The sequence below is a fragment of the Aythya ferina genome (genome assembly GCF_964211825.1).
Source record: "Aythya ferina genome assembly, chromosome: 1".
Taxonomy (NCBI): domain Eukaryota; kingdom Metazoa; phylum Chordata; class Aves; order Anseriformes; family Anatidae; genus Aythya; species Aythya ferina.
The window spans coordinates 195,875,297-195,903,088 of NC_140296.1; the positions used below are offsets into that span (position 1 = coordinate 195,875,297).

Sequence of the window (27,792 nt, forward strand, 5' to 3'; positions counted from 1 at the left end):
GTAAAATACATGAGTAAAGTAGGATTTCCACTTTGATTCCATTAGAATTTATCAGTGGCTAGCATCTCTGAAGAAGGCATATATTTTTCAGTTTTCTTATGACATACAGAAAGTCTGTATTGTTTTGCAGTGCTCATGCTATACCCAAAGCTTCAATTGACAGCTAACGAAAACCTGAAGGATATTGTTTATTCCCTACTGATTTTTCTCTCTATCAGCCAGCAAGATGTACAGAAGAAAGGGTACAGACCTGAAATCGGGCTACAAGTCAGGAAATGAATGGCTAAAAAAGCCCACAGTCTTTCAGATTTTCTTTGATTATTATGTCTGTGACCGCATCAAAAACAAACTTGACATTCTGGGTGTCTGTGGCACATGTCAAGTGAGAATATATCTCCTTGTCTTCTTTTCTTATGTTCAAGTCTAGGAATTGTTGCTTGATGTAATTTCCAGCATCTTCAAATGTATTTAGTCCTAGTGGAGATGACAGTAAGAGGCAAGAAGAAACGTAACAACTTGTACTCATGTACTTCCTCACAGCTGCTAAGAAACATTTTTTTTTCTTTCTTGTTTTTCTTTTTTTTTTTTTTTGGGGGGGGAGGGGGGGGGCAGAAGGTGGGGATTATTTTCAGGCATTAGATATGAAAGTTTGTATCTAAACTGCCCATTCAAATTCAAATTTCTATTCCTAACAAAAAGTACTAATTTCTGAAGAGAAATGCTCACAAGTAGGTAGGACACTGTGAAACTGTTAAGGCCCTTAGAAAGAGCAGAAAATGAGTGAAATGGAAGGAAAAAAAAAAAAAAAAAAAAAAAAAAAAAAGGAGGCACCATAAATTCTGAGGGAATAGCTACATAATAGACAAAATTGGTGGGAATTACAGAAATGAAGAGATAAAGAAATGAAGAAGAAAGAAGGGCAAAAATCAGATGCTTATATGTTCATTTATAATTTCTTTACACAGCTTCTCTGCCTTTTGATAGTAGTTTGTTAAAGCAACAGTGTTGGAGTAAGCACTGGTACTGGCACTCAGAGTAGAAGGATGGGACACCTGGCAGGCTGCTGCTTAGAGGCCTTTTTGGCTCCCATATGTCTCTGAAGGTAAAGCGGTATTGCTCCACAGAGTCTAGCACATAGTATTTGATTATCCCACTGAAGTTCTGAACAATTTTTGGTCCCTATCTTGATGTGTTCTTCAAAAAGGAGTGAAGGAGCTGGTTGTCAGGAAGTACACAAAACCTACCTTCTAGTAATGAAACTTAAAATATGTTTCATTTCAGACACTCCCTATCAAAAATACGTGCGGTTAGTCCTAAAATAACAGATAGCTTTTGTTTTTAATCGGGCATATTCTGGCATATCTTCATATATTTTCTTGCATCAGCTTGGAACAGCTGCCAGTAGATAGCACTATGACACGTAAAAAGAGACAGACTTTCTTTATGGTAATAGTTTTCAAAATGGGAACAAAAAAACTGGGATTAAGTTATGGTGTATATGAGTGATAAGCCAATTCTCCTACTGAAACCTGGGCTGGTTTTATCACACCAGACTTCATCCATTTGAAATTTCTAGTCTCAAATTCCTCTACTTACAGTGGAGAGTAATAAGCATCTCCAGAGAGAGCCGTCCCCAACCTAGGAATCATAAGTAGGTGAGAGGAATCAAATTCTGTCAATGTCTATCCCTTTCTAGTCTTTTGAGAGAAAGGCTAGATGCTTAAACATGATGCTTGGCATTTAAATGGTTATATATATGTGACCTGGATAAAAATCTTTAATGCATGGCCTACTCTAATCATGTGAATGTATTTTCTTCTGGGAAAAAAATAGAAACAACAAACAAACAAACAAACAAATAAAAGCCTTACCATTGTATTCAGGAAAGCAGATATTCAGATGAACTTTTGTTATTTTCTCTTTAAAGAGGTCTTTTTTGTTTAGAAACAGCACAATGGAAGTGGTTGCAAAGCACTTGTGGTTGCAGATGCTGTTGAACAGCTGAAGGCTTTCATGCATTCTGTTCTGTTTTGATGCAAAAGGTGAACATAAGAGACTGACAAATCTCATCCCCCATAGTCTTTTTTACTGTAATATTCTCTACTGCCAGGAACCCATAGAGCATAATAGCCTTTAAACGGTTATCAGGGAACAGGGATAGTTCTGATATGCCATCAGAGAGTACATTTAACCATAGCGGCAAAAAGTATTGTTTGTTTCTTCTGACTCACCACTTCTTTATCTTCCACCAGAACCATGTCATAGGCACTGAGTGCAGCACAGAATATGATGCAAGTAACTCCCTCAAAGCAGTGAATCCACTTTTTTCTCTCTGATCGCTGTCCACCCACATCAAACATCCTTTGCAGAAAAAATAACATAAGTACAATGTAAAGTACTAACTAATAAGGATGTAGTCATGCTGTTAATGTGCAGACTGCAACTAGAGAGGGATGACAATAAAACATCCAGCTTTTCCAATTATTGGTCTATTTCCTTGACCCATCAGGTCAAGGAGAACTATATATTACTTAAAGCTTTATAGTGAACATAGAATGAAATGTAAAGGCTTAAATATCTGCATAAAGGAGATATTTTCAGTATTTTCAGGTGGCACTTCTTTTTGAGCAAGCTCTTCACATGACCTGAGGGCAAGACTTAGTCCTGCAGGTGATTTTTGGAAGAGAGAATTCATACATGAAACATTGACAAAAGCCCCTCACAACCATAATTATGTATTACTTTATAGTATTGCTTGTGGTGAAATGATGCATTTACCACATAAGGCATATGTTTGGAAGCCAGTCCAATATGATCTATTCTATTTGATCCACCACTTGTGTTTGACTGGCTGGTGTAATATTTAGTATATATTCATTGTAGTATTTAGTCATCTGTTGATTGTTGTTGTTTGATCATTTAACTAGCTATATAACTAGCAACTCATGTTTCTGTGTGTGGGTCTCTGCCCTGTCTGTCTCATTTAGTTGCTGTTTGAGCAGTAATGCCTGGGGGACATAAATCTGTTCATTTGTACATGTAGAGAGGAAAATGAAGGGCAGTCATTGTCTACATTATTTTCTTTCAGCTTGTGGCAGAAATTACTGTCTGTAGGTAAAGACATATGAACTTTTTATGGACTTTTTACAAGGCGTCCAAAGCCAACTGAGCATAATTAGTTTGGACCTTCAGTATAATACAGTTTAGTGCCTACCACAGATGGACCTTCTGTCAAAATTACCATTGTTCTTAGGACTAGGTTTTAAAATTCCCACTTACAGTTTTACAACAATAACAGGTCTTTCTCTTCCCTATTTTTTTGACATAAAATGTACAAAATAAACATTTTTCAAGTGCATTAGGAAGGAGAAAGAACATGTTAGAAGTCAATTGTTTCTATTTCCTTGTGTGCATGACTTTTCCCTGTGCTGCATTTTGTTGAACTTAAACTCTAAAACCTAATCCTTGCTTGCACTCTCCCTTCCTTTAAGGAAATGAGTTTGGTCTTACACTGTGGATGTATCTCTTGCAGCATCTGAAAATTAAAGACTTTTTTTTTTTTTTTTTTTTTTTTTTTTAGCAATGAAAATATTGGGATTCAATATGAGAAAAGCAAGTCAGTAGTAAACTGGGCAAAATTTATTACTGAAACATCATTTTTTCAATATATAGATCCTATTTTCTTCATCATCATCAATGAAGTTGACTGAAACAGTTCATTGTTTAACATTTTTAATCCTGCTTAGAAGAAATGAAACCAAGAAGCTGTTGTGAAACAAGATTTTCTTAACAGTAATGTCATTCTCCCAAGCATATCTTCCCTGAGTTCAGCAGGCTTACTGAAGAGCAAGGTCAGTATGAAAAAAGCATTTTGACTTTTGGCTGTGGTTAGTGCCCAAAAGTCACCTGACTTGTGTCTTCCTTGATTTGCAGTGTATACCTCCAAAATCAGAGACATGGGAATAAAAGAAAGCTTCAAAATGTAGTCTGTATTTCAGTTTCACAAACACACATAATCTGTACATATCTGTATTAATTTCCTGCACACTTTTAACATATGACCCTGTGAATATTCATGAGAAGGAAGTTAAAATAGGACAAGATCAGCAAGATCAGCAGTGCTTATGGGCAGTTTTTGTTGTACTAAACTCATCTCGCTTAGCTCTTCTCTTGTCAGCCCAGAATCAGTGTATGCAAAGCTGAAGTCATGCTGTGATCAGTGTATTTCTGATATTATCTTTTTCTTTTGCAAAGACATGCAAAGTTAGTCTTGAAAACTGTATTTTCCCAGCACTACTCTTGGAAAATCTAGACATGAGTAGGGGGCTAGTTTTGTATTCATTTGTCCTAATGATACATACAGTGAGACCTGAAGGCTGAAATGAAGTTTGCCTGATTTTCAGTGAGACCTTTACCAGCTCTTCAGTGCAGGAGAGGATCTATGGAGACCAGACTTCTTTAAAAATAAATAAATAAATAAATATTTATATATATTCCAGCATGTTCTTATCTTTAGAAATCAAAATCAATTAGTGAAATAAACTGAAGAGCACAAGAAAGCCAGTTTATGTCAAAACAGCAAAGTCATGACTAAGAAGATAGCAAATAACAAGACATGTTGCCCGTGGAACTACAATTAATTTCCCTGGAGCAGTATTGGAATATTCAGACTTTTAATTCACAGGTACAAATTATGTTTTTTCTTTTTTCTTTTTTTTCTTCCTCATTCAGTTAGAAGAGGGAGGAGTGTTTAGTGAATGAAGCATCTGTTCATGATTTCTTTTTATTTGCATTTGGTTTGTGACCCCAAGCCTCACTTAAGCACATCAACCAAAACTCACTCTGAATGTGGAAGCGTTCCTCTCTTTGTAGATGTTTCTATGGTACTTATCAAGGTAAATGCAGAGTCATCAGGATCCCCCAGCTGTTCTGCATTGCTCTGGCAATGCAAAGTAGCAGTAACTGGCTGGTTAAGATGGATTTATTGCTGCTTTGCATCCTTATAACAGCTCAAAACTCTAAGACTGTTTTGTAGTGACTTTACCTCATATTATTTAATTGCCTAAAACCACTAATGAATTTACTCACAGAACACTACTGTGATGCATAATAGAGAGGCTAAACACAGTTTTTTGTGTGTGTATGTCTTTTCAATGTCATTAGGATCCCCTCTCCTGTTTACAGACACTCAGGTAACTTTAGTTTCAGTTAGGCTGCATTTCATTCAGACACACAACTCTAATATTTTAATATTACAACTGATTGCATTCATATCTGAGGGTGTTTGCACTGTGATAATTTCCTTCTCCATCCTGACTTAGTTTTTATTTTTTTATAAATTGTTGTAAATGTAAAGGTGCTCAGATTTCCAGTGTACAAAGCTATCTGAAATATATTAGTCAGAGAAAAAGAACAGTATGTGTATGGCATTGCACTATAGCATTTGTAGATATGTGCTGAATTAGGAAAAGGTTCTTTACTGAGAGGGTGGTCAGACACTGGAACAGGGAAGGGGTAATGGCACCAAGACTGACAGAGTTCAAGATGTGTTTGGACAGTGCTATCAGACATAGGGTTTGACTTTTGGATGTTCCTGTGTGGAGTCAGGAGTTGAACTTGATGATCCTTGTAGGTCTCTTCCAACTGGGAATATTCTATGATTCTATTACTCTAATTTTCAGGAGTGATCAGGATATTTTGGGGGGTGATAATTTCTTTGTTGGGCATCTATTTCAGAATCTTATTTGTATATATAATCTCAGTTGAATCAGAACATCTGTGTGCTAGGGTAAATAGTTCAGGAGATACTTAATTGCTACATGAGGAAGAAGTAAGAGCTCTGAAAAATGTATATATTTTAATCCTAATGCTTCCTAAATTTATCTCTATTTTTTTTTTTTTTTGTCCAGACTGCATTCCTCAATATGCACTGCATGCACTGCAGCCTTAAATGAAGAATTAAATAGCATTCAATCAACAGAGAAAAATGATCTCATTGAACACTGAAATGATCATAATTAATTCAAATACATTTTAATGCAGAATTATGTTTTCAGTTTGTTCACCAAGCATAACCAAATTTTGAGTATATGAAAGTGCCAATTATTTTCGGTCAAATTTCTTAGAGACATTATTTTCAATACTTTTTTCTGAACATTTTGCTTTTCATCTTAAACGAGCATGAAGGCATGCATGTTAATACTATAATTTCCCATGAGACAATGAGACACTTTTTTTTTTTTTTTCCAACAGTAACAAATTCCAATGTTAACAGCAGTTATTTCTGTTCCCAAAGGAAGAAAGTGAAAGGTTGAGAGTGCAGTGCATACAAATTAGTAGTCATCAAGTGTTTTGCATGCTGTTAAGGACATTTAAGTAGGCAAATTTCAGAAATGTCACAAACAATTATTCAAATGGCAGCATACAAATCATGCTTTTTAGACACTTACATATGTAAAATGTCCTTTTAGAAACTGATATTCTGAGATCTCTTAATAACAGTCCATTATATACCTAGAGTTGGAGCACTGATACTAAAATGACTTGTTTTTTGCCTCTTACAAATTATTAAATGAGTGGATTCAAGAATATCACAATAGGATTAGCAATATTATAATAGATCAATGCCTTTGAAAATACTTAAAAAAGCTAAAACTACACAAACTTGTCAAATACATCTTTCTTACCTGAAGTTCAAGTCCTTGAAGGAAAACTGAGTCTCGATAATCCCAGTTGTTTTCACTCGGGAGTGCAAAACGTCTTGCTCATTTGGTATGTAGTCAGGCATTGCTAACCTATCCAAATCATTCAGGTAACTACAGAGAATAATAAGAAATGCTGACTGATGAATTCAAAAGGTTATCTGAACATGATGTAGCCACTAATCCATTTCTATTGAGCCACTTTCAAATATTCTCTGTAAATTGCACACTTAAAATTGGGGTTTATATAATCTAGATCCAAAATCTAGATCATTTCCTTCCTTCCTTCCTTCCTTCCTTCCTTCCTTCCTTCCTTCCTTCCTTCCTTCCTTCCTTCCTTCCTTCCTTCCTTTCTTCCTTCCCCCTCATTTTGCTTGTATATGGAAATGTAATTAATTTAGTTATGCATTGTAAACATCTTTCTCAGAATTGAGTTCAGGAAAATCCGTATCTTCCTCATGGAGGTTAAGAAACCATGATAACAGTAAATGTTTTTGTCTATTTTACTTCAGTAAATGGAAAAATGGAAATTATCACCACAAGGGAAGAACCCCTGCATCTTCAAATCAGGTTGACTAGAAATTATTGCAGCATATAAAAATGTTCTGTTGTAAAGATATCTTGCTTTCAAGTGAAAGCGAGGGCATGAGACTTTGGAGGATTTCACATTCAAGGCTGTTTTCCATTCACATTTATAAGTTTACAAGAATATGGTATATGATATTTATAAAAAAATACATATTTTTTAATCAAAATCAGAAGCTTCAACCTATCTGAGGTCCCACTAAGTTATTATTCTAACAACCCTGGAGTTATTAACATAAATGAATAATGAAAAGACTCAGAGAAGATAACCTTAAAAAGTCAGAGTTTACACAGTACTAATCAATATTCTGTGTAGGTACTGATTTACAAGGGCTGAAAAACAGGCTTTTGGTTTTAAACAATTTAAAATGTAGTGTTAGATGGTTGATTAAACTGATCATTAGGAGCCTAGCATCAAGGACTCAACTTAAGTTGATTTTAATGGTTCAGAGCCAAAGGCTAGATTTTCAAAAACATATCTAAAGCTTTTAGGTACCCTTAGGTACCTAAAAATGAAGATAAATGAGTTGAAGGATTTTCAGAAGTGTTCAAGCAGAGGCAAAGCATATCACTTTGTTGTTTTTAAAGTAGCTCTGGCAACAAATAATTACTGGCACCTTTACAGTGTATACTGAATCCCTTGAGGTTCATATCTCTCACAGGTTAAAACATAACACAGTCCATTGCACTGTTAGGGAATTTCCTTAGACCGTCCTATCTTATTTTTAGGCAGCAAAACCTAATCTACCAGACACAGTGCACACACTACTAGAATGGTAAACAGGGAATAAATTTCCTTTTCTGTATTTTTTTTTTCTCCATTGTTATTGTTATTATTTCAAGAATTGATTTTCCTTTTACTGACTTGGTATGGGTTATTAATGCTGGCAACCTATGAAGTGCGACCTATCAGAAGAATATGAAAAGAAACAGAAGATTGCTCTGTACTTCCATCAGTTATTCCAATCAAAATACAAGGCTGCTATAAAGTAATACCAAATAAGGCACAAATCACAGACAATATTTTCTGTGTTTAGGTATCTTGCTGAAAGTGTCTGAAGATAAGATGAGATGAAAAAAAACCTCATGATATGTCCCTTCTATCTAAAATTGGTGAGTTAGTAATAAGTTCAGTTTGCCTAGCTTCTGGCCTGTGATCATGCTTTTTATCTGCTGGATGAAGTGGCACTGTACACCTTGTGCAGCTTCCTTGTGCATGTAACCTTAACCAGTAGGAGGAGCTGCAGCAGCAGCAAAGGCTCAAACTGCAGCTCTTAGTAAGAGTGCAATCTTCCAAGGTAAATGGACACGAGCTGGAAACCTCCCCCTTCCCCAGGTCCAGGACTTGTGCATTCCAGGAAAACTCAGACCCTCTTCCCCAGGTTCTGGTCAAACTTGTACACTCCAGGAAGACTCAGACCCAGATGACACCTCACTTCTTGGTCTTGTATGTCCTTAGGGAGAAAATGGCAGAACAGGACCACTCAGGGCCTGTGGTGGTCTGCAAGAACATCTGTAGAAGCTATGAAAACACTGACTGCTGAAAAATCTAAGCTAACTGACTACATCAACATGTGACCATCTGACTACATAAGGGATTACTGACTCCATCCACATCAGGATCCTGACCTTTCTTGAAGTCAGAATTGAGCAGCACTAGTCTCCTCTTATGTCTGCCACCTCTTGGGCCACAGAAAGAGAACTGGGGCCATCAGGCTGGAGAGAATCTGTGGTACTGATGACTAAGATGTATGCTGAGATGGTAATGGCCTAGGGAACACGAATGCATGCAGTCTGGCAAGTTTAGAGGAAACCTTTCATAGTTTTCACTGGAAAGTATATTTGAGCAGCTTGAAATCTACACAAAGTACAATTTCAGGTAAAACCTAGTTGTTTCAACTCACTTTTCCCCCTCATTTTGCCAATCTTAGAATTACCTAGAGATCATAGCGATAGCTTTTTGCTTTTATTTTTTTTTTTAAGTTGTTATTTGTTTTTGTTTGATTTCCTCGGTTTAATGTTTCTAATATATTATTAACAGATTAACAAAAGGTCTTGTCCTTTTTCAGGTTGATGAGCAATTTTCATAGATTGCTCTACATGTGACGAAGAGTTCTTGTTATAACGCTTCCTATGCTCTCTGCTACTAGCTAAATGTTCTACACCCTCACTTACTAGGCTGCCGAGTCATTGAGCTCGTACTCTGATGCTCTTGCAAAACATGCCTGGATTCCACCATCATTCCACAGTTGTTTCATGAGTTCCACCAGTTCAGAAGTCATGTCACCATCCTCCAGATTTGTTGCCATGGCACAGAGTTTCTTTTCATCTTCCTAAAGAGAAATTTCAGTAAATGTAATGCAAACACAGCTTGAAGATGTACTTGGTTTACAATGAATTACAATGGCAGAGAAGTTTCTTATTTTCACAATATTTTCCATGGAGAGGTACATCTCCATGAGATGTGCATGTAAGCACAGGTATCACATGGACTTTTTTTTTTTTTTTTTAAATTGTTCTTTCTCATTTATATAAGAGTTCATCCAGTTTCATTTTACCATAGGTATTCACAAAAATTCCAACTCTGAAGGAAGGCTTGTATTGTAAGAAAGAGAATAGCAAACTATTAACAACTAAATTAACAAGAGTGCACATATTATGACTAAATTAATGTAGAAATATGTAGCTAAATAAGAGTTTGAATATATTTGGAAGAAGAGTTTTCTAGCTCTAGAGCACACTGAGCAAAGTGAATATAAGCAGTGAATGTATTTCCTGTCTGATTTTTTTTTTTCTTTTCTTTTTATCTTTCTTTCTTTCCCCTAGGGAAGAAGAAACAAGTAATTTAAACAAATACCAAATATTTTAATATGTATTATTTTCTAATTTCTTCATTTTTGCAAAAGACTTCAAGTAATTTATTAGATTTAAAAATATTTATTTTCTGTGGTTACTGGCTTAGAAATGCACTATAAATAAAGTGCATGATTAAAATAGGGTCATTTGATACACTGTCACAGCAGTGGGTAATTATAGAATATAATTCCTTCCTAGCCATATAAGTAGACTTGCAGTCAATAGTTGCAAAAGTAGAAATTAATTCTAACAGACCCTGTTTTGGCAGGGAATCTGTTTTATTCAAAAGTAGAAGACATCTTCACAATATTTTGTAACAATTTTTTTTTTTAGAAATGTTGTATATCTTTATGTTTCATTAGAAATTTCAGTTTCTGGAAACCTTGTGCAAGTCAGAGACTGATCAAAAGTAAAATACTGTAGGTTTTCTAAAATATTTGTGGAATTAAGTTGGAGTGGAGAGGAAAATGGGGGGAAATAGAGGCTTACATTTGTTTGAAGGAGAACAGAGAGCAGTGCAGTTGTCACTATACATAAAAACCAACCAACCAACAAACAAACAAACAAAACCCACAATATATGTCACTGCTGTGTTCAGCAGACCTGACTCATGATGTCTTGTGTATGCTTGTCATTAGACTCCAGGGCACACATTTGTTCAGCTTCAAGATAAATGTTGGAAAGTATTCTCCTTAACGATATCACATATCATTTAATGAGTATAACTGTTCTTCTACAGTGCTGTATTTGTTGGTTGAGTAGTGTATAATGACTTAAGCTCAGAGCCTGCCAGTAAATGCTTATTGGTAATTATGGGCTATTATGCAAAAGGTGGCAACTGTAAATATTGTTCTTTACGTAAAAATGGAAGATAGCAGAGTTTATCATAGCCCTGGTTTAGATAAAATCTTGTTTGTCTCTGATATTTAGACATTACGATTTTAATGCTAAAAACAGATTGCAGTGCCACATTAGGGGAAACAAAACAAAACAAAACAAAACCAGAAACAATGAAACCTCTCTCCTCAGATCAGGTGCTGTTCAAAACTGCATGCTTAGGCACTTTTAGAATCACTGAGTAGTACTTATAGGCAATCATGGAACATGGATAAACTCACTGCTTTCAAGGACCAAGATAAGCCCAGTCAATGCCTCATTGACTTTAGGCAGCTAATTCTGGACCAGAACTCAGCAAGATCAAAGTCCAGCTGAAGTCAAGCTTCATACCAAAACAACTCAAACTTATGTATGGCTCATGATTTTACAGAAAATGTAAACTAACTTTTTTTTTTTGGAAGCAGGGGCTATGTTTAGCAAATGCAATTGAAATTTGAAGATTCTTTAAAACTCTCATCCAGGTTGCTCTTCTGTGATCATGGGGGGGAAAGAAGGTAGGCACTGCAAATATTTTATACAGGTGTGTTTGACTGTATTCCTAGAGGCCTATTCTTCCAATGTCAATGGAAGTGTGGTCTTCCTGTGCTTTCAGTGGTAAACTTAACATACCTGCAGTTTTCTACATTTGATTGTATATGATGCTAAGAAATAAAAAGTGCTACTTAACAAAAGATTTCAATTCCTGGTTCCTCAAGCTGTGAAATTACTTGAACAAAATTTCTATGAAACTGGCATAGATTTTTGGAAGAAGTTTTATAACCTGCTTGCAGTGTTCCTTCTTATTTCAACTTTGTTAAAGTAAATGAATGCAAAGGAGAAAAACAAAACAAAACAAAACAAGCAAGCAAGCAAACAAAAACCCAAAACTTTTTCACATTGGTAACCACACAGCAGTGGATTACAGCAGTCATTCTTTAAGAGTAGTCAATAGTTGGTATACGTTTATTTCTGAAAAGCTGTCCCATGGTCAACTCCTGAAACAATGGCCTCTCCAGTTCCAGGAAATTCTCAGCTTGGACACTGGATAAGAAGTTTTATAGATTAATAAAAAGTAGTTGATATTTAAATATTAACTAATATTAATATTTATTCATTTAAATATTAATTATTTAAACATTAATTAATATTAATTAATTAATAATTAACATTTTAATATCGATATAATATTAATATTATATTTTAATATATTAATATTTTATCTCTGTAACTATTCATTTTTTCTGAGTAAAAAAAAATCTTGGAAAAAAGAGGTCGAAGTAAGGCCTGGATGAATCTAAGGACTCTGATCAAGCACTTGCCTCATATGAAACCAAAGAAGTTATCTTGCTTTTCAGTCACTTATGTCTTTGATATCATCTTAGACACAGTGGTTCGGAACAGCCAGCATGGATTTACCAAGGACGAATTTCGCACAACTGTCTTGATTGCCTTCTACAGTGAAATTTAGTTTGTGAAGAAGAGGGGAAGTAGAGGATGGTATCTATCTTGGCTTTAGCAAGGCCTTTGACATTTTTGCCCACAATACTTTTATAACCACATTGAACTGAGTAAGTGGGCAATAACATTGGTGATTTGTTAGATCTTATCATCTCATTGGCTAATTCGTTAGATCTTAGGGCTCAAAGGATGGTTATCATCAGTACTGCATCCAACTTGTAGCAATTTAGGTTTAGGTTTAGGTTTGCCTCAGGAGCTGATACTTGGGCCCTTTCTTTGTTTAGGACCTGGATGATGGGTTGGAATGCACTCTCAGAAATTTTGTGGAAAATACAAAATTGGAGGCACTGGACACACAGGAGGGGGAAGCAGGCAGGCAGGAAATATGAACACAAAGGAACCTTGTGAAATTCTGTGAAGCATTTCAAACTCTGGAGCAGGGCCCAGAGAGGCTATCATGTGAAGAAATCTTCATCCTTTGAGATATTGAAACTTGACTGGAACAACCCAGAATAACAATTTATTTGGTCCTGATTTTATCAGGAGAATGGAGCAGAGTAACCTCAGGAGATCCCTTCCAAACTGTATTTTTCTGGTGATTTTATAGTGCCTGTGGCTAAATAAATTAAGTTGTTATGCTTGTATTCCCTACTTTTGTATTTTGTGAGTATATCCCTATGGAAGAATGATGATTGAATATATATATACATTTCTCAGAAAGTTTGGTAAGGCTGGGAAAATAAGCTGAACTACTGGGACATGGGCAGAACATATCTCAAGTATAAGTGGCAAACAGAGTCTGGACCTGGCAGTAGATACTGAAGGATGAGACAGAACTAGCTGGCTAGGTTCTGCAAGGTTCAGCTGTCTTAGGCTGTGCAGACTGGGGCATGGATCCTTACTCAGTATGTGTGCCTATTGCAACTGAGACAGAGCCAAGCTGCAGCATGTTCATATGAGCCTGTTTTCTGTGTGGTGGTTTTGGGCACTTTTACATTTGTTTGCATGATTAGTGGACATGGACTCTTAAAAGAATGCAGGAAGAAACATTTAGTTTTTATTTTGTCATCTGACTGTATGTCCTTTGGTAACCTCTGAAGCATTTGTTTATTGTTTTTTAGATCAAAGTATTGCATATCAATGGAATGAGATATAGTCTTCTGTAAGAAGGAGATCTGATCTCAGATAAGTAGCTATAATTCCCTCTAAGATGAACCCTTAGGGAATATGGAGAATTTGCCAAAACTGGAACCAATAAGTATTCTGATGGGCCTTTGAGAAATTCTCAGCAAGATCTGAATTACAAGCAAATCATCTCATTGAGAAAAAGGTATGTGTTTTCCCTTTAATTATTTCCCTGAAAATTCTGCATGATTATCAGAAGATCGCAGGTCTTCTTACTGTAAATGAGCAGGCACTGTCAGTTTACCTGTCAAATGAAGCCAAAAATTTCCTGATTTGGAACATATGTACTGAGGAGAAGTATGGCATCTCTCAAATGTGTCTTTGTTTTTGGGCACAAAAGAAGGGACTGAGTTTCCTCAATTATTTAGTCTTCCTGATTAAACTTCTGATAAAAAACTACTCACTGATGACTGCTTTAATCTTATTTCATGGAATCATAAAATCATGGGATAACCTGATTTGGAAGGACCATAGAGTCCAACTCCTGGCTCCACACAGCACCACCCAAAAATCAGACCATGTGTCTGAGAACACTCTCCAAATGCTTCTTGAGCTCTGGCAGGCTCAGTGCTGTTACTAATGCCCTGGGGAGCCTGTTCCAGTGCCTAACTGCCTCTTGGTGCAGAACCTTTCCCTATTACCTAGCCTGACCCTCCTCAGTCCCAGCTCCCTTGGGTCCTGTTACTGTCCCCAAGAGCAGAGCTCAGTGCCTGCCTCTCCACTCCCCGCATGCGGCCTCCCCTCAGCCTCTTCTTCTCTTCTCCAGCCTCTTGGTAAAGCCTGCAAGGTGCTGGAATCAGTATTATGAGCTGCTTAATGAAGTTGTAAAAAGAGAAGTACTGCTCTTAACACTTGTGTATAGGACAGTTATCCATGCCAGGAAGGTCAAACTCCACTTCTCTGCAGTACTCCTTCTGTACAATGAGATCTCTGCCCCAGGAGCAAGATGAAACTGAAATATTCCGAACACATCTATATGACCCTTCCTTAAATGTCTGAGCCCCAAGATTTATTCTTAAAAGGGAAATTTTTATCACATTTCTAATACCATTGAATAAATGACTAAGCAGCCAAGAAATTTTTTTTTTTCTATTTCTTATGTTTTGGTTTTTTTTTGACATAAGACTTGAACATTTCTTTTGTAGTAGAGTAAATGACAGCTTATGCAAAGTTTAGACCTCAGGTGTCAGTCTTTAGAAAATGAAAATAAGTGAGGGTATCTTATCACATCTATAACCCAAAAACCCAAACAGTACTTAGTTTTTACTATCATAAAGCAAATACTGAACTCTTACTTTGTTCTATTAGTCTCTACTACTACATATATATATACATATATATATATAAATGCCTATTTCAAGAGAAAGAACATCATACTCACAATTCTAGCTGGGTTTTCATAATTGATCCCTAACTTAGTCATTGCTTTCACGATAGACAGGATAGACTGCACTGCGTTACTGTAAATGACAGGTCTGAACTCCATGCGTTCCTGGTATGTGAAACCATCTTTATGGATGATCCTGGTGCAAATAAATAAATAAATAAATAAATAAATAAATATTTATTGTTTGGGATGCATTAAATGAAAAAAGTTGAACCAGATACTTTTGTGCTCTGCATGAAAAAGGATTGAACCTGTCTGGCCCTTGGAAAAGCATTTATCTGTTCTGCCTGTTCTGGTGGAATGGGACAGCAGCAGTTTCTGTGACAATAAAAAATAACTTTTTTTTTTTTTTTTTTTTTTTTTTCCCCAGTTGTCTGGCTGAACAGGTACTTTTCTTTTCACCTGTGAGTCAACATAAGGTAATGTTGCATGGGTCCAAAACCGGTCCCCAGCTCATTCCTGTGGTTACAGGGCAAGATGCATAGCTGGACTTAGGCCTCAAATATTGTATTATTACAGTCTACAATATTAGAACCAGGCTCTCACATTGCTTGTTTAGTACCTCTCATTATTAATCTGAGTCTTATCTAGAGTGGAAAACAATAATGTAATTGTATTTCTACACTGTGAGGTACTTTCTCAACAGAAAACACAGTCTTGAATATTTCTTTGTACATCAATTAAAACTTCTAATTCATGAAAGATGATAATATTTTCTGTAGCCTTTGGGGAAATAACTATTACTCAAGAGGATTTTGCCCATATTCCAAAGGTCAAAGAATCTTAACAGTCAAATTCAATTAATCTGATTCTGAGAGAGGGACTGTAATTTCATAATCTTCCCTAACTGAAGTGTGGCATAGGGTTAAAGGTCTCTGAGATCAGTGTGCAGAGTGGATCATGGCTCAGAGAGAGATCTTTTTCCAGTAGTTGTGAAAAGGATGAAAACTTCATCTATTTTGTGTAGCGTACTCTCAGTGAACAGACAGCAAGCTGCTTTGGCTACTTCTAGAACCAAGACTGTTATTCCTCACTTCAGTTGTTCAGAGGTGAAGGCCAGGTTATTAAATAACTAATTCCTGCACCAACCCCCCAACCTTGCCAGAGATATAGTCTTAACAGAACTATACAAGCCAAAGTAGGTGATATGAAAGAATCTGACAGTCCAGCCCAGAATGAGTACAGGTGTGTGTCTTGGGGACACTTTCCCTGCAAGGGGAAGGTTATATTTGCAGGTTATCCCTGCAAACTCAGTCCTGTCAGAAAATAGTTCATTTGCACACACAAGCTAGATCATAAATGAATGCTCAAGAATCAGAACATGTCCAATTTATGGATAGCACAGAATTCAAAAGTTCTGTACTTATATCTGTAGCATTATAAGAGAACACAGTTCACTTAAGTGTTTTCACAACCACTTTTTGAACAGACAAATCTATAAACTCCATTTCAAAATTTTATTTATTTATTTATTTATTTAATGCTGATTTCAGCACTAATCTGTTATGCAGGCTATACTTGTGGACATTTTTCTACCAGCACCTGAGGTATCTGTGTATCCTATGTCAACATGGTGATTTAAATGAAATAGTAAGACTTATTGAGAAGGGAGATGTATTTACTCTGATCACCTAGAGCACATTGCACAGGATGGCATCCAGGTGGGTTTTGAATATCTCCAGAGAAGGAGGGTCCACAACCTCTCTGGGCAACCTGTTCCAGTGCTCAATCACCCTCACTGTACAAAAGAACCCTCTCGTATTAAGCCAGAACTTCTTACATAGCAAACCATGACAAGATGTGATGTACTTGAATAGAAGGACAATGTGGTTACCCCATGATAATCATGAGCTTTGTTTGATTACTTTGAGTGTCTTACATCAGTGTCCAAAACAGGATATGTGGAGAAGATAAGTTTTTTTCCTGTGACTGGAAAATCTGGGATAACAGAAAAGAGAAAGCCTAAATGGAGTCCCCAGATAACTATTGTATATGTTGTTCTCATGTTTTCCCTTTGAAGAACAAAGAGAGGAAGAACATATAAGATCCTGAAATAAAATTAGATTCTGTAATTACAGAACAAAACTTGTTTTTGCTCAAGGTTTTTTTGTGCCACTCCCTAATCCCCTTTTTTTAAAAAAAAAATATATATGTTTTATCTCTTCTGGCAGAAAAGATGCTAGCCAGCCTGATAAATCGTTAGTGAATTTTGCTACATTTATTAAACATTGCTCATTCTTAAGAAAGGATTGTAAAAGAGGCTAACATCTTGTGTGGTTAGAAGGAGCTTTCTATCAAATGGAAAATTTAGTTCTCTAACACTCCTTAGAAAACGAGACAAACAAACAAACAAATCCAACCTGTAAATAAATGGAGGATTCTAAAGTTGTGGATTGTTTTACTTGTCACAATATCTAGAATATGTTTTTATTGGAGGAAAAAATTCAGGCAGGAGGCTTTGATTTAGTTTCAATTGGCTTGATGAGTTACCAAATATTTTGTTTCCTGCTTTTTATTTCCCAAACTTCTACAGTTCTGAATGTTATAAAGTAGATTTATACTTCTAATTCAAGGCATAGCAGAGAAATACTCAGGTTGGATTTAAACAAGTTAGCTCACACATTGGAAATGAGATAGTCTGAAGCACAGAGAGACAGAAAACATTTTTTTTTTTTTTTTTTTTTTGTCATCCCTCTTAAACATCCTAGCTTTTTTAGGCCTTGCACCATATCTATATTTGGAGCATCACAAGACATTGTGCAAAGCTAAGTGGAAGGATTTAACTTTGATTGAAGTCTTCAGTCTGGAAAGAGTGAGGTTTATGGATTAGAAAATTATAGTAATAGGAGTAAAATAACCCTGATTTTAGTGTGAATTTGTATTTTCAGCAAAATGACTTCTTTTGTTAGTAGTTATCAGTCTTCTCTAGAAAATGTTATACTTCACTGAAAAAAAATAGATATTTCTTTTTTACTGTATAATTTCCCTTTTAAGAAAAAAAAATGGTTATGACATAAAGTTGATATTTTGTATGAAAAGTGATAATTTTCATGAACATTTTCCTGGGAAAATAATTCACATTTGTGCTCAGGTTGACAGCGCATGTATACACATGGCTTTAAAGATAACTCAGCTTTTCCACTTCCTGCTCCCTTCTTGAAGTTGTTTAGGGTTATCAGCCTTCTTAAAGTGTTTAATTCAGAGGAACATCTCTAATCTGCTCATACTTGGTGAAGCTTTCAGCAAAATACATTTCAATGGTTTAGTGGATATCTCCTGAATGAAACTCAAAACAGAAATAAAGTTATCCACCACTGAAGTGGAACAAAGCAAACAATCAAACAAAAAAAATAGCAAAATATTTGATGGATAGTACTGAATCTGTCTTGTTAGAAAATGAGCTGCTTATGTAGTAGAAAAGTACTTTTATGATATGACATTTTTTACTTCACTCTTTGAAATACATCAGTGAAGGTATAAAATATTTAGGATAACTTAAGACACTTTTTTTTTTTTTTTCACGGCAAGATGCTAGTGTTTACAAAATGACAAAGCGTGATCATGTTTTAAAGTTTTGCAGTTTTTTTTTTTTTTTTTTTTTTTTTTTTTTGTATTTTCATAGGACCAAGAATGACCCACAGAACCCAGTTTGAAGGAAGAAAAAATCTTGACACTACAGTTACATAATGTGAATATTTCAATATTTTCACTCGTAATACAGTGAAATTGAATGACAGTGATATGGACAAAATTAAAATTGAACAAAGGGAGATGAGGGCGTTGTTAGTTAACATTGTTTCAAAAGAGATTTGGGAGAAAACTGACATGAATTAACTGAGGACTATTTACCATACCGATACCATCTCTGTTTCTCTGGTTCAGGATGGTCCCTGAGTCACAGATCACTAGATATTGGCAGGGTATTCGGTGAAAGTATTACAGTGTGTTTGCATGTGTGATCTGATAATTTTCTAGAAACATCCTCCAGTAGCTACTTCAGGAGATGAGATACTAGGCTAGGTGAATATGCTATGGCCTGTTATCTTATATGGTCTCACCACAGTACTGCAACTCCCACTGAAGCCAAAGAGGAAGCTTCAGTAAAGGGCTGGACAGGTGCATGATTTGATCAGACAGATCTGATTACCAATCCAGCTGTGCGTCTTAGTCACTTTGTATTTTTGTTTATGTGTCTGAATGAGAACTTGATTTTAATGATGTTTCTTTGCATTTTATTCAAATAACATAAATATTGCAATAAGATGTTAGATAGCTTATGCTACAAATACCATATTCAACAACTGATATGAATATTCATGTACTTACTTCATTTGCTTTACAATAGTGCTCTTTCCTGACTCTCCAGCACCTGCAGAGAGGGAATATTCAGAAGATATAATTGATACATCAATAAGTAGCAAATATTAAAAATAACTCTCTGGAACAGAATTTGGTATTTATGAAGAAACATACAGATGTTTCAGATCCCCATTTCACTAACTGTAAACCTCCCTAGTGTCCATTCAGACTTAGAAAGAATGAAATCTTGGTGAAAATATAAATTCTAAAAGAGGGGAGAGATATTTGAAAAGAAAGGAAAGTGCAGTCAATTAAGAAAAATACAGCTGCTTATTATCAAAGAGATATTGGTCATATTTTGATTTCAACCCCATCACCTGGGCAGATGGGTGAAAAGACACAAAAAAACTACAGCACTTGACAGTGTGTTGTTCATTATATGACTGTAGCTGCTCATTTAATGTCTATGCTAACTTTGTAATCCAGACCACCTAGCATATTTAAACAAGTGGAAAAGCAGGATTTCATGAGCAGGTTTAGCTCATGAAGCAGAGGCAGCACATGAGCAAATGTCTTGATACCGGTCTATTGCCACTTCCTCTGCCCTATGGTCTTCCACTGAAAGTGGGAAATCCGCACAGCCTTGCAGCAGATACAGCTTGAGAATGAATTTGCAGTAAATTCCCATTGCTGTCAGGGAGATATAGGCATTTGGTTGTACAGGCAATTTGCAGAACTAGGTCTTAGTTTAAGTCAGATTATTCAGATTAATTTGGCCTTCTTATCTCATGCAAAGTGAATGATCACAACACAAGACTTTCCATTGCAAATCAGTATGAGTTTAACTATTTTATCTTCTATCAGTGAGACTGGTGAGGAGCAGGGCTTGACCACACCTGCCAAACACGAGCTAGATTTTAAAAGAATCTGAAGAGAAGGTTTGACTTCTCTGTATGAATCCATGGGACAAGACTTGTCGCTACTCTGATATTTGCAGATTATCATTTACCTTACTGGATACTTTTGGCTAAAGAGAAAACTTGAGGCATAGCTATTCTAAGTGATGGCCCCTCAGTGAATGGAACAGATTACAGACTTTCCAAACAGATTTTGTAAAGCTAATAACATTTAAATGACAGAGATTAATTTACTCAATTGAATCACAACAGACAGCAAACAATATGCAAAACATTTTCTAAAGCCCACAATGTGAATGGCAGAAAGTGCGAGAGGAAAACGTCAAGCCCATGCAAAATGAGCTGATGCTGCCATCTGCCACAGTTTGGACAAAATGCAAATTTGCTTTAGATCACTTTTTATCCTCTCAATTCTCCTCTGAAGAACTTGGTAAAGCCCTGCCAGGAAAGCAGCATTGCTAAACTTTTTGTAGGAAAGAGAGCAAGCAGTTCTGGGAATTCCTGCATCCACCTCATGGAAAGATGCCAGGAAGCATAATACAGAAATGAACCTCTCTTCCAGATTTGGAAGACAAGGTTAAAATAGAGTAGGAGTCATAATTTATATCTTATAGGTGTGTTTTTCTACCTCTGCTCATCTCTAATTTATGACCCAGTAATGCCTTTATCTAAACAACAGATGACTCATAGACTTTGGCTCCGCTCTGGAGTATTGTGTTAATTGTAGCAGCAGTTGTACTACAGGAAACAAGTCAGTAACAATTTACTTTGCACCTGCTTCCCTTCTTTCTTCCCCCTCCTTTTCAGCCCGCTTTTCTGGCCCGAGCCCTTAAGACAGGAGAGCAGGGCCACAACTACATTTCTACTCACCACAGAATCCTTCTGCTCATGCAAATGGCAGCAAAAGAACTACGGGGAGCTGAGGGCAGCTTCACTTTAGGAGGCGGTGAAGAGGGAAATTATAATCTAGCCCAAATTTTCTGCATAAAAGACTAGAGTTTAGGCCAAAGTGAGTCTTGTTCTAAAGTCTGGAAAATTTAATTGGCTTTTAAACAATTTCCTGTATCTGTGAAGATTTGTGTCTCTGCCTGACAGGGACCTCATAAAACATGCTATAGCCTGTATTTTGCATTTCACATTCTTATGATCTATTTTTTATTCAAATTTACCTTTGATTTCCATATCTCTATTTGTATGCCAAGTTTCCTTGAGATGGTTATAGGCATGTAAAATAAAGGCACGGAAATCTTTGTTACTGCCTGAAATTCTAGGCCTGTTCCTGAGAGATGAAAGACATTTCATGGTGTATCAGGGCGTGCTACATCCACCTTCAGCACTGTGCTGGACAAAGAGCAGTCTGGCAGACTGTAAACTGCCTCTCATCTTGGTTGGGCTATTCTGAACTCAACTTCCTAATTTCCATGCGATTTCTGTTTCAGGACACATTGAGGCTTCAGAGAAGCCTCGAGAAGTGCAGTGAGCATGGCATAGCTGCAGGCAAGGATCTGCAAAGTAGCCACACCCAGAGACATGTGTTGAATTGCCCCTCTGCTTTGGGATGGTCCAGCCTCTACAGTGCAGACTACAAAGGTGTATAGACAGACCGGGAACAGAGAAAAAAAAAAAAAAAAAAAAAAAAGGGAGGTACTTTGAAAGACAGTGAGAACTGATTGAATTCAAAGGAGAGCAGAACACAAGACCTCAGCTGTAACTTGAATCCACTACTTTCCTAAGAAGAATTTCACAGGGTCACAACATGGTTGAGATTGGAATAGATATTTGGAGGCCACCTTGTCCCTGATCAAGCAAGGCCACACAGAACTGGTTACCTAGGACCATATCCAAATGGCTTTTGAAGATCTCCAAGGAGGGCGACCACACAACCTCTCTGGGCAACCTGTGCCAGTACTCTGTCACTTACACAGCACTGCAGTGCTTCCTGATGTTCAGGAGGAACCTATTGTGTTCTAGTCTGTGCCCATTGCGTCTTGTCCTGTCCCTGGGCACCACTGAAAAGAGCTTGGCTCTGTCCTCTTTGCACCCTCCCTTCAGGTATTTATCCAAAGTGATAAGATCTCCTGAGCCTCCTCTTCACCATGCTGAACAGTCCCAGCTTCCTTGGCCTTTCCTTGGAGGAGGAGTACTCCTTCACCATCGTGGTGGCCCTACATTGAACTCCTTTCAGTATGCTCAGATCTCTTCTGTACTGGAGGGCCTAGAACTGGACACAGTACTCCAGATGTGGCTGTATCAGTGCTAAGTAGAGCAGAAGCCTCAAACCTCCCTCAACCTGCTGCCAATACTCTGCCTAATGCAGTCCAGGATATGGTTAGCTTTTGCAGGAAGAGCTCACTGCTGACACTTTTTAAAAGTGGTGCCCACCAGGACCCCCAGGTCTTTTTCTGTTTTCCAGCTTGGTGATCCTCAACATATACTTGAGCCTGGAGTTGTTCCTCCCCCAGTGCAGGATTCTGCATTTCTGCTTCTTGAACCTCATGAGGCTCCTATCAGACCATTTTTCCATCTGTCCAAGACCCAAGGTAGCACAACTCAATAGTATATCTAACCTCAGTTTTTGTGTCATAAAAAAAAAAAAAAAAAAAAAAAAAAAAAACGAAAAACGGAAACTGTGAACTAGACTGGAAATCATATCTTTCCAGTCCTCTTACCAAACTGAACTTACTTTCTCCACAGGAGAGATAAATTAGAAAACAAACAAAACAAACAAACAAAAAAACACCACTGCCTTTCAGTCAGCAGGATTATTCAGCTGTCTTTGCTTTCGAAGTCTTTGCTTTCAGTGAAGGTGTTAATAGCAATAATTTAAGCCTTGCCTCATAACTATGGCAATTGAACTGGATTTGGCTCATTTAGTGGATTTTAAATGTCTACACTGCAAACCACTATGTTCAGACTCACCATCAGGTACCCTTTATAGACAGTGGAGAAAAATACTTTCTTCTAAAACTAAATAAAACCAACATATTACTTCAATTTTGGTCATCCTGAAGTAGATGCTGATATTAAATTATATACTCTAAAAATGAGTATTTCTTGGTGAGATGGGGGTGACCAGCTCTGATGCGGGTGAGTTGTAACAGGCCACCAGAAACTGCATACAATGAAGTCATCAATTAATAAAGTTCAAAGTTGTAATGATTATCTAAACTAAAGTTAAGTTCTTATTTCTATGAAATATTACTGTTCCTACAGTACTGTGAGCATCAGCTGTTCTGGCAGTGTTTCAAGTGTGCATTGTACTTTACCTTTAGGCTGGCCTCCTACAAAGTACGTACAAGATGTGGCTGTATTTATCTCCTGATACGAAAGAAATAAAACTTTCACCTTGGAGTTTGTTCCAGACTCATAAAAATATATGAATTTTGGAAGTATAAATATTCAAGGACTAGATTTCCGGACAAGAACGACCTTGACAGCACAGAAGCACCTAGCACAAAGCTCTGAACCTTTCTGGCTCTGGGGCAACTTCTGAAGAAAACCAGGAAGGGGCACTGCTTTCCTCCTCTCCTTGTGCATGGTCTATAAACTACAAATTATCAGCTCTGTACCAAGAAAGTGTTTACCTAGGTCATGGAACTTAATATAAAGAAACGTGGTAATGTGGTGTCTTTAGTTTCTGTATATAATTTAATTTTTGTAAAATGGCCTGTTGGAGGACACAGAGAGACCAGACTAGATATTAAATACTCCTCTCAGGAAATGGTCAGAATGCTTTTTGTTTGTTTGTTAGGTTGGTTGGTTGTGTTTGTTGTTGTTGTTGTTTTCATTTTTTTCTTCACATTTTAAAGGTAAGAGCAATTGTGAAGACACAGAAAAACATATGAAATATATATGAAATCTTTTAAAATACATATGTATATAGATTTACCAATCTGCCTACTGCAAAATAAACAATGGTGATACCATAACATAGAGGCAATGTGTGATCAAAATGAATAGAAATCTAGGGCTAGGATAAGACTAGTCTTATCAGTTTGAATGGAGGTGCCCTTGAATTATGAAGTATAAGAACTGAATCATTTTCTGAGATCACCTTGGAGGTATAGAAAGATCAGAATAATCTAAACTCTGAAATAAAATAAAATAATTCAGCCTTGAATCCAGATCTGGATAGTGGATTCATTTTGTCCTACCTGGCCAGTTCACTGGTTAACCATAGGAAGATTTATATGATGCCCCATATACACATTGCTTCAGCAGCTGTGATTCCAAATGTTGGACACTTTCACTCTAGCTGTGTACTAAGTTCAAAAAAGACTTAATTTTTATTCACCCCTCTCTCTCTCCTTTTTTTTTCATTTTAAGAAGAAGAAAATTATTCTTTTTTTTTTTTTCCTTTTTTTTTTTCCCCTGTAACATTTTTTGTTTGGTTCCTTGTGATCTATATCATATGTACCCTAGGAGAAAAGCCTTCTAAAACACCACCCACTGACATAGCATGAATAAAAGCAGATAAAATAGAAATATATGCTATAGAGAAGAGTTCATCAAGTTTTGGTGATTGTCTTGTTTCATGAAGAGAGTTTGAATAGTTGATGAGGCTAAAATATGCTAAAGTTAAACTAAATAGAAATATATATATATTTTTTTTTAATTTAGCTTTCAGTTTATCTCAAAACATTTTACTAGAAGTATCTTAAGACTAAGATATAAATAGTGTCAGAAAAAGACTCATCCAATGGGAAACATTAATGCTCTAAATACTAATACATGCATATTTTCAAGGAGGAGTGATTTAGTTTGTGTCCTGGTGTAAGACAACCTGCAGTATGAAAGCCAGGACATGAAGGTTTGAAGATAAAAGTATATCATCAAACTGCTTATCTTATAAATTTATCTTTATCCTCTAAATTCCTTTTAAAGGATTTCTTACATCTTCAGTTTTGGTCAGAGACAGAAACTCTCTGACGCACTCTGATGCACTCTGGTTCTAACTCAATCTGCCAATTTATTTTCTTAAGAATATATAGAAATTATTGAAATTTATGAAAGTTTAAATGAAAATATTATTCTGTTTTTCACCAACTTAAGGTTGTGTCAGCAGGAGCAATAATTTCTATTAACGTAGCACAGAAAATCTTCATATTGTCTCCAGATTTCTAAAACTTTGTAAATTGCAATCTGAATACTGATGTTACTTAAACTTTGTCAAACTGTTTTTTTCCCGTATTCATTTGAGAAACTTGCATGCTAGTCTTTTTCCCGTATTTATTATTTATAATGGACAGATTCTCAGCTGGCATAAATAGATATTTTGCATAAGATACAAAATAGAATTCATCTGATTTACTTTATGTGAGGCATCTAGCTCAGGCTGAATAAATTTCAGTTTAACAGCATTTGTAAACCTTGTGGTTCCAATGAAGAAGAATACATAGAAAAAAATGAATGATAAGAGGCTATTTTTCTATTCGTTTGGTGTAACCACTGTAAACTCTCATAGTATAATAGTAGAAGAAAGATATTAAGGTACTGGCAGTGTTATTGTGCTGTTGGATATTTCTAACAGGCTAAGTAGTAACATGGTGAAAAAATAATAATAAAAAAAAAGTGTCTTCAAGAAAAGTATCATCTTTCATTTGTTATTGCACACACTGAATAAATTATTCATAATGTGGATTAGAAGTGGTAGTCTGTGAGAATATTCATCTCTACTCATTTCACTACATTCTGTTCTTCTATTTACAGTATCATTTTTATACATAGAAACAAACAAACAAAAAATAACCAAACTCACTGTGTAAGTTTTTATGTAAAAGAATGAAGTGCAACAGTTTGGAAAATAAGTAATTTCTATTTCAATACTTAGTGGCACCTGGGAATTTTCTACTTAACAAATTATCTCACTTAATCCTCCTGCAAATTAATGCATATAGAATCATAAAAAAAATCTGTTCTACCTTCTGCATATGTAAACATCAGAACAATTATTCTAACAGTAGGTTCTAATTTCTCAAACCTTTCTATGCTCAAGGATTTATAAAAATTAAAAATGAATCAATTTAGTTACATCGTCATTTTCAGCTCATTCCACGTCTTAATTGCTTGCTTTATGTGTGTCCACAACCAGAAAACACTTTATATGTGCTGCAGGACTGTTTTCTTCCGGTAAAATTGTAAAGGCAGGGAAATCCACTGTTCTGAAATGTAATTGTAGAGCAAAATAACACCTCATTGGAAAAATATTATCAACAATTTTTATTCTATTTACCCAACAGTAGTAGTTTGACTGTCCTGGCTTCCCTCTCTGCATCTTCCTGGAGTTTCTTTTCCAGCTCTCTGGATCTCCTGGCTGACTCCTTGCTCTCAGAACTGGCTCCGCTGCCCATCTTGAGGTGGTCACAATCCTCTCTGTGCCAACTGATTTTCTACTCTGTAGACTAGTTGCTTTAATAAAGGACAACAACCTGTGCTTTGAGGAAATCTAAGAATCCTGAACACCTCTGTGTTCAGACTTCAAATCAAATTTCACATGTCATATGATCTGGAGATGCTACAGTCAAGGATTTACATAGCAATATGAAGTGTACTGTTATGATGTCAGAGAATTAAAATGATCTATTCAAAAGCAAAATCAAGGTCTAGATAGTTCTTTATCCATGGCCAGACAGTGTCCAGCCTCACACATTTCAAAAAAATATGAAGAATGTCTTGAAACAATAAATATGGCAATAATTCAGCTAAAGGGAAAAAAAAAAAAAAAAAAAAAAAAAAAAAGTTTTGAAGCCAAAAAAAGGTTTATATGTCTTTGAAGCATTTGAATAATTTATTTTTCATCTTTCTCAGTGGTTACAACCCTAAATATCAGTATTCTTTGTTTAAAATTAACCTAATTTGGATCTGTATTGAAGACATTTTATTTTGGATTATTAATTATCTTGCAGAATGTTTGATATATTTTCATATTATGGCAAGTTCATTTGTTTTCTTGTAATGACAATAAGCACTTCACTGCAGTTTGTAACACCTTTGTTATACTATTGTGTGGTCTTTCCTTAATAACTCATAGTCCTTTTTTCATTTCTTTATGATTTTATTATCAGTTTCAGCTGAAAGTACCACACTTCCTTTGTCTAAGATAGGAAAGAGGTCAGATTCTCCTTACTGATGTAACTATTTTGTCTTAGTTTCTTCACAATGTAATAGCAATATAGAAATATTGTATGTAATATGGTGGACACATTACTTGGTATGTGCTGCCAGCAGAGCTGAGAAAATATATTCTTTTGTAATCCACACCTGGTTGTAGTGGGTAAGAGTAAAATTACCGTCAGGACTAAAAGATTGAAAATGATTGTTTACAATACTATAAATACTTGTAATGTTATACTTATTCACTTTGCCCAGTATTTCAGTTACATTAAATATAGAAACTTGTATAAAGTTGCATTACTCTTTTACAATTATTGACTAGAAATAGTCAGTAATGCTTTGACTTTACAGTGTGTAAGCTTTAGAAGGTTTAGCCCAGAAATACTGTTTAAGAGAGGTATAAGCTCTCAGTTTG

The 27,792-nt window shown here is 36.0% G+C and overlaps 1 protein-coding gene and 1 long non-coding RNA gene across 2 annotated transcripts; one reads left to right on the plus strand and one right to left on the minus strand.

Annotated features, from left to right (window-relative positions):
* Nucleotides 1-223: 223 nt before the first annotated feature.
* GNAT3 (G protein subunit alpha transducin 3) lies at nucleotides 224-27,091 on the minus strand. Its single transcript, XM_084499964.1, has 8 exons — nucleotides 26,497-27,091; nucleotides 19,375-19,417; nucleotides 15,043-15,184; nucleotides 9,462-9,619; nucleotides 6,687-6,815; nucleotides 2,232-2,361; nucleotides 1,872-2,025; nucleotides 224-474 (listed from the first exon to the last, which is right to left on the minus strand). The coding sequence occupies exons 1-8, from the start codon at nucleotides 26,612-26,614 to the stop codon at nucleotides 284-286; spliced, it is 1,065 nt and encodes a 354-aa protein (XP_084356090.1). The 5' UTR covers nucleotides 26,615-27,091; the 3' UTR covers nucleotides 224-283.
* LOC311424649 lies at nucleotides 13,688-21,872 on the plus strand. Its single transcript, XR_014686142.1, has 3 exons — nucleotides 13,688-13,806; nucleotides 15,419-15,467; nucleotides 21,704-21,872. It is a non-coding gene; the product is annotated as an uncharacterized lncRNA (long non-coding RNA).
* Nucleotides 27,092-27,792: the final 701 nt, after the last annotated feature.

Coding starts and splice junctions, on each gene's coding strand:
- GNAT3 (XM_084499964.1), bottom strand. CDS start 26,614: ATGGGCAGCGGAGCCAGTTCTGAGAGCAAGGAGTCAGCCAGGAGATCC. Junction 9,620..15,042: donor ATGAAAACCCAGCTAGAATT/GTGAGTATGATG, acceptor ATTTCTCTTTAG/GAAGATGAAAAGAAACTCTG. Junction 6,816..9,461: donor CTCAATGACTCGGCAGCCTA/GTAAGTGAGGGT, acceptor TATTCTCTGTAG/TTACCTGAATGATTTGGATA.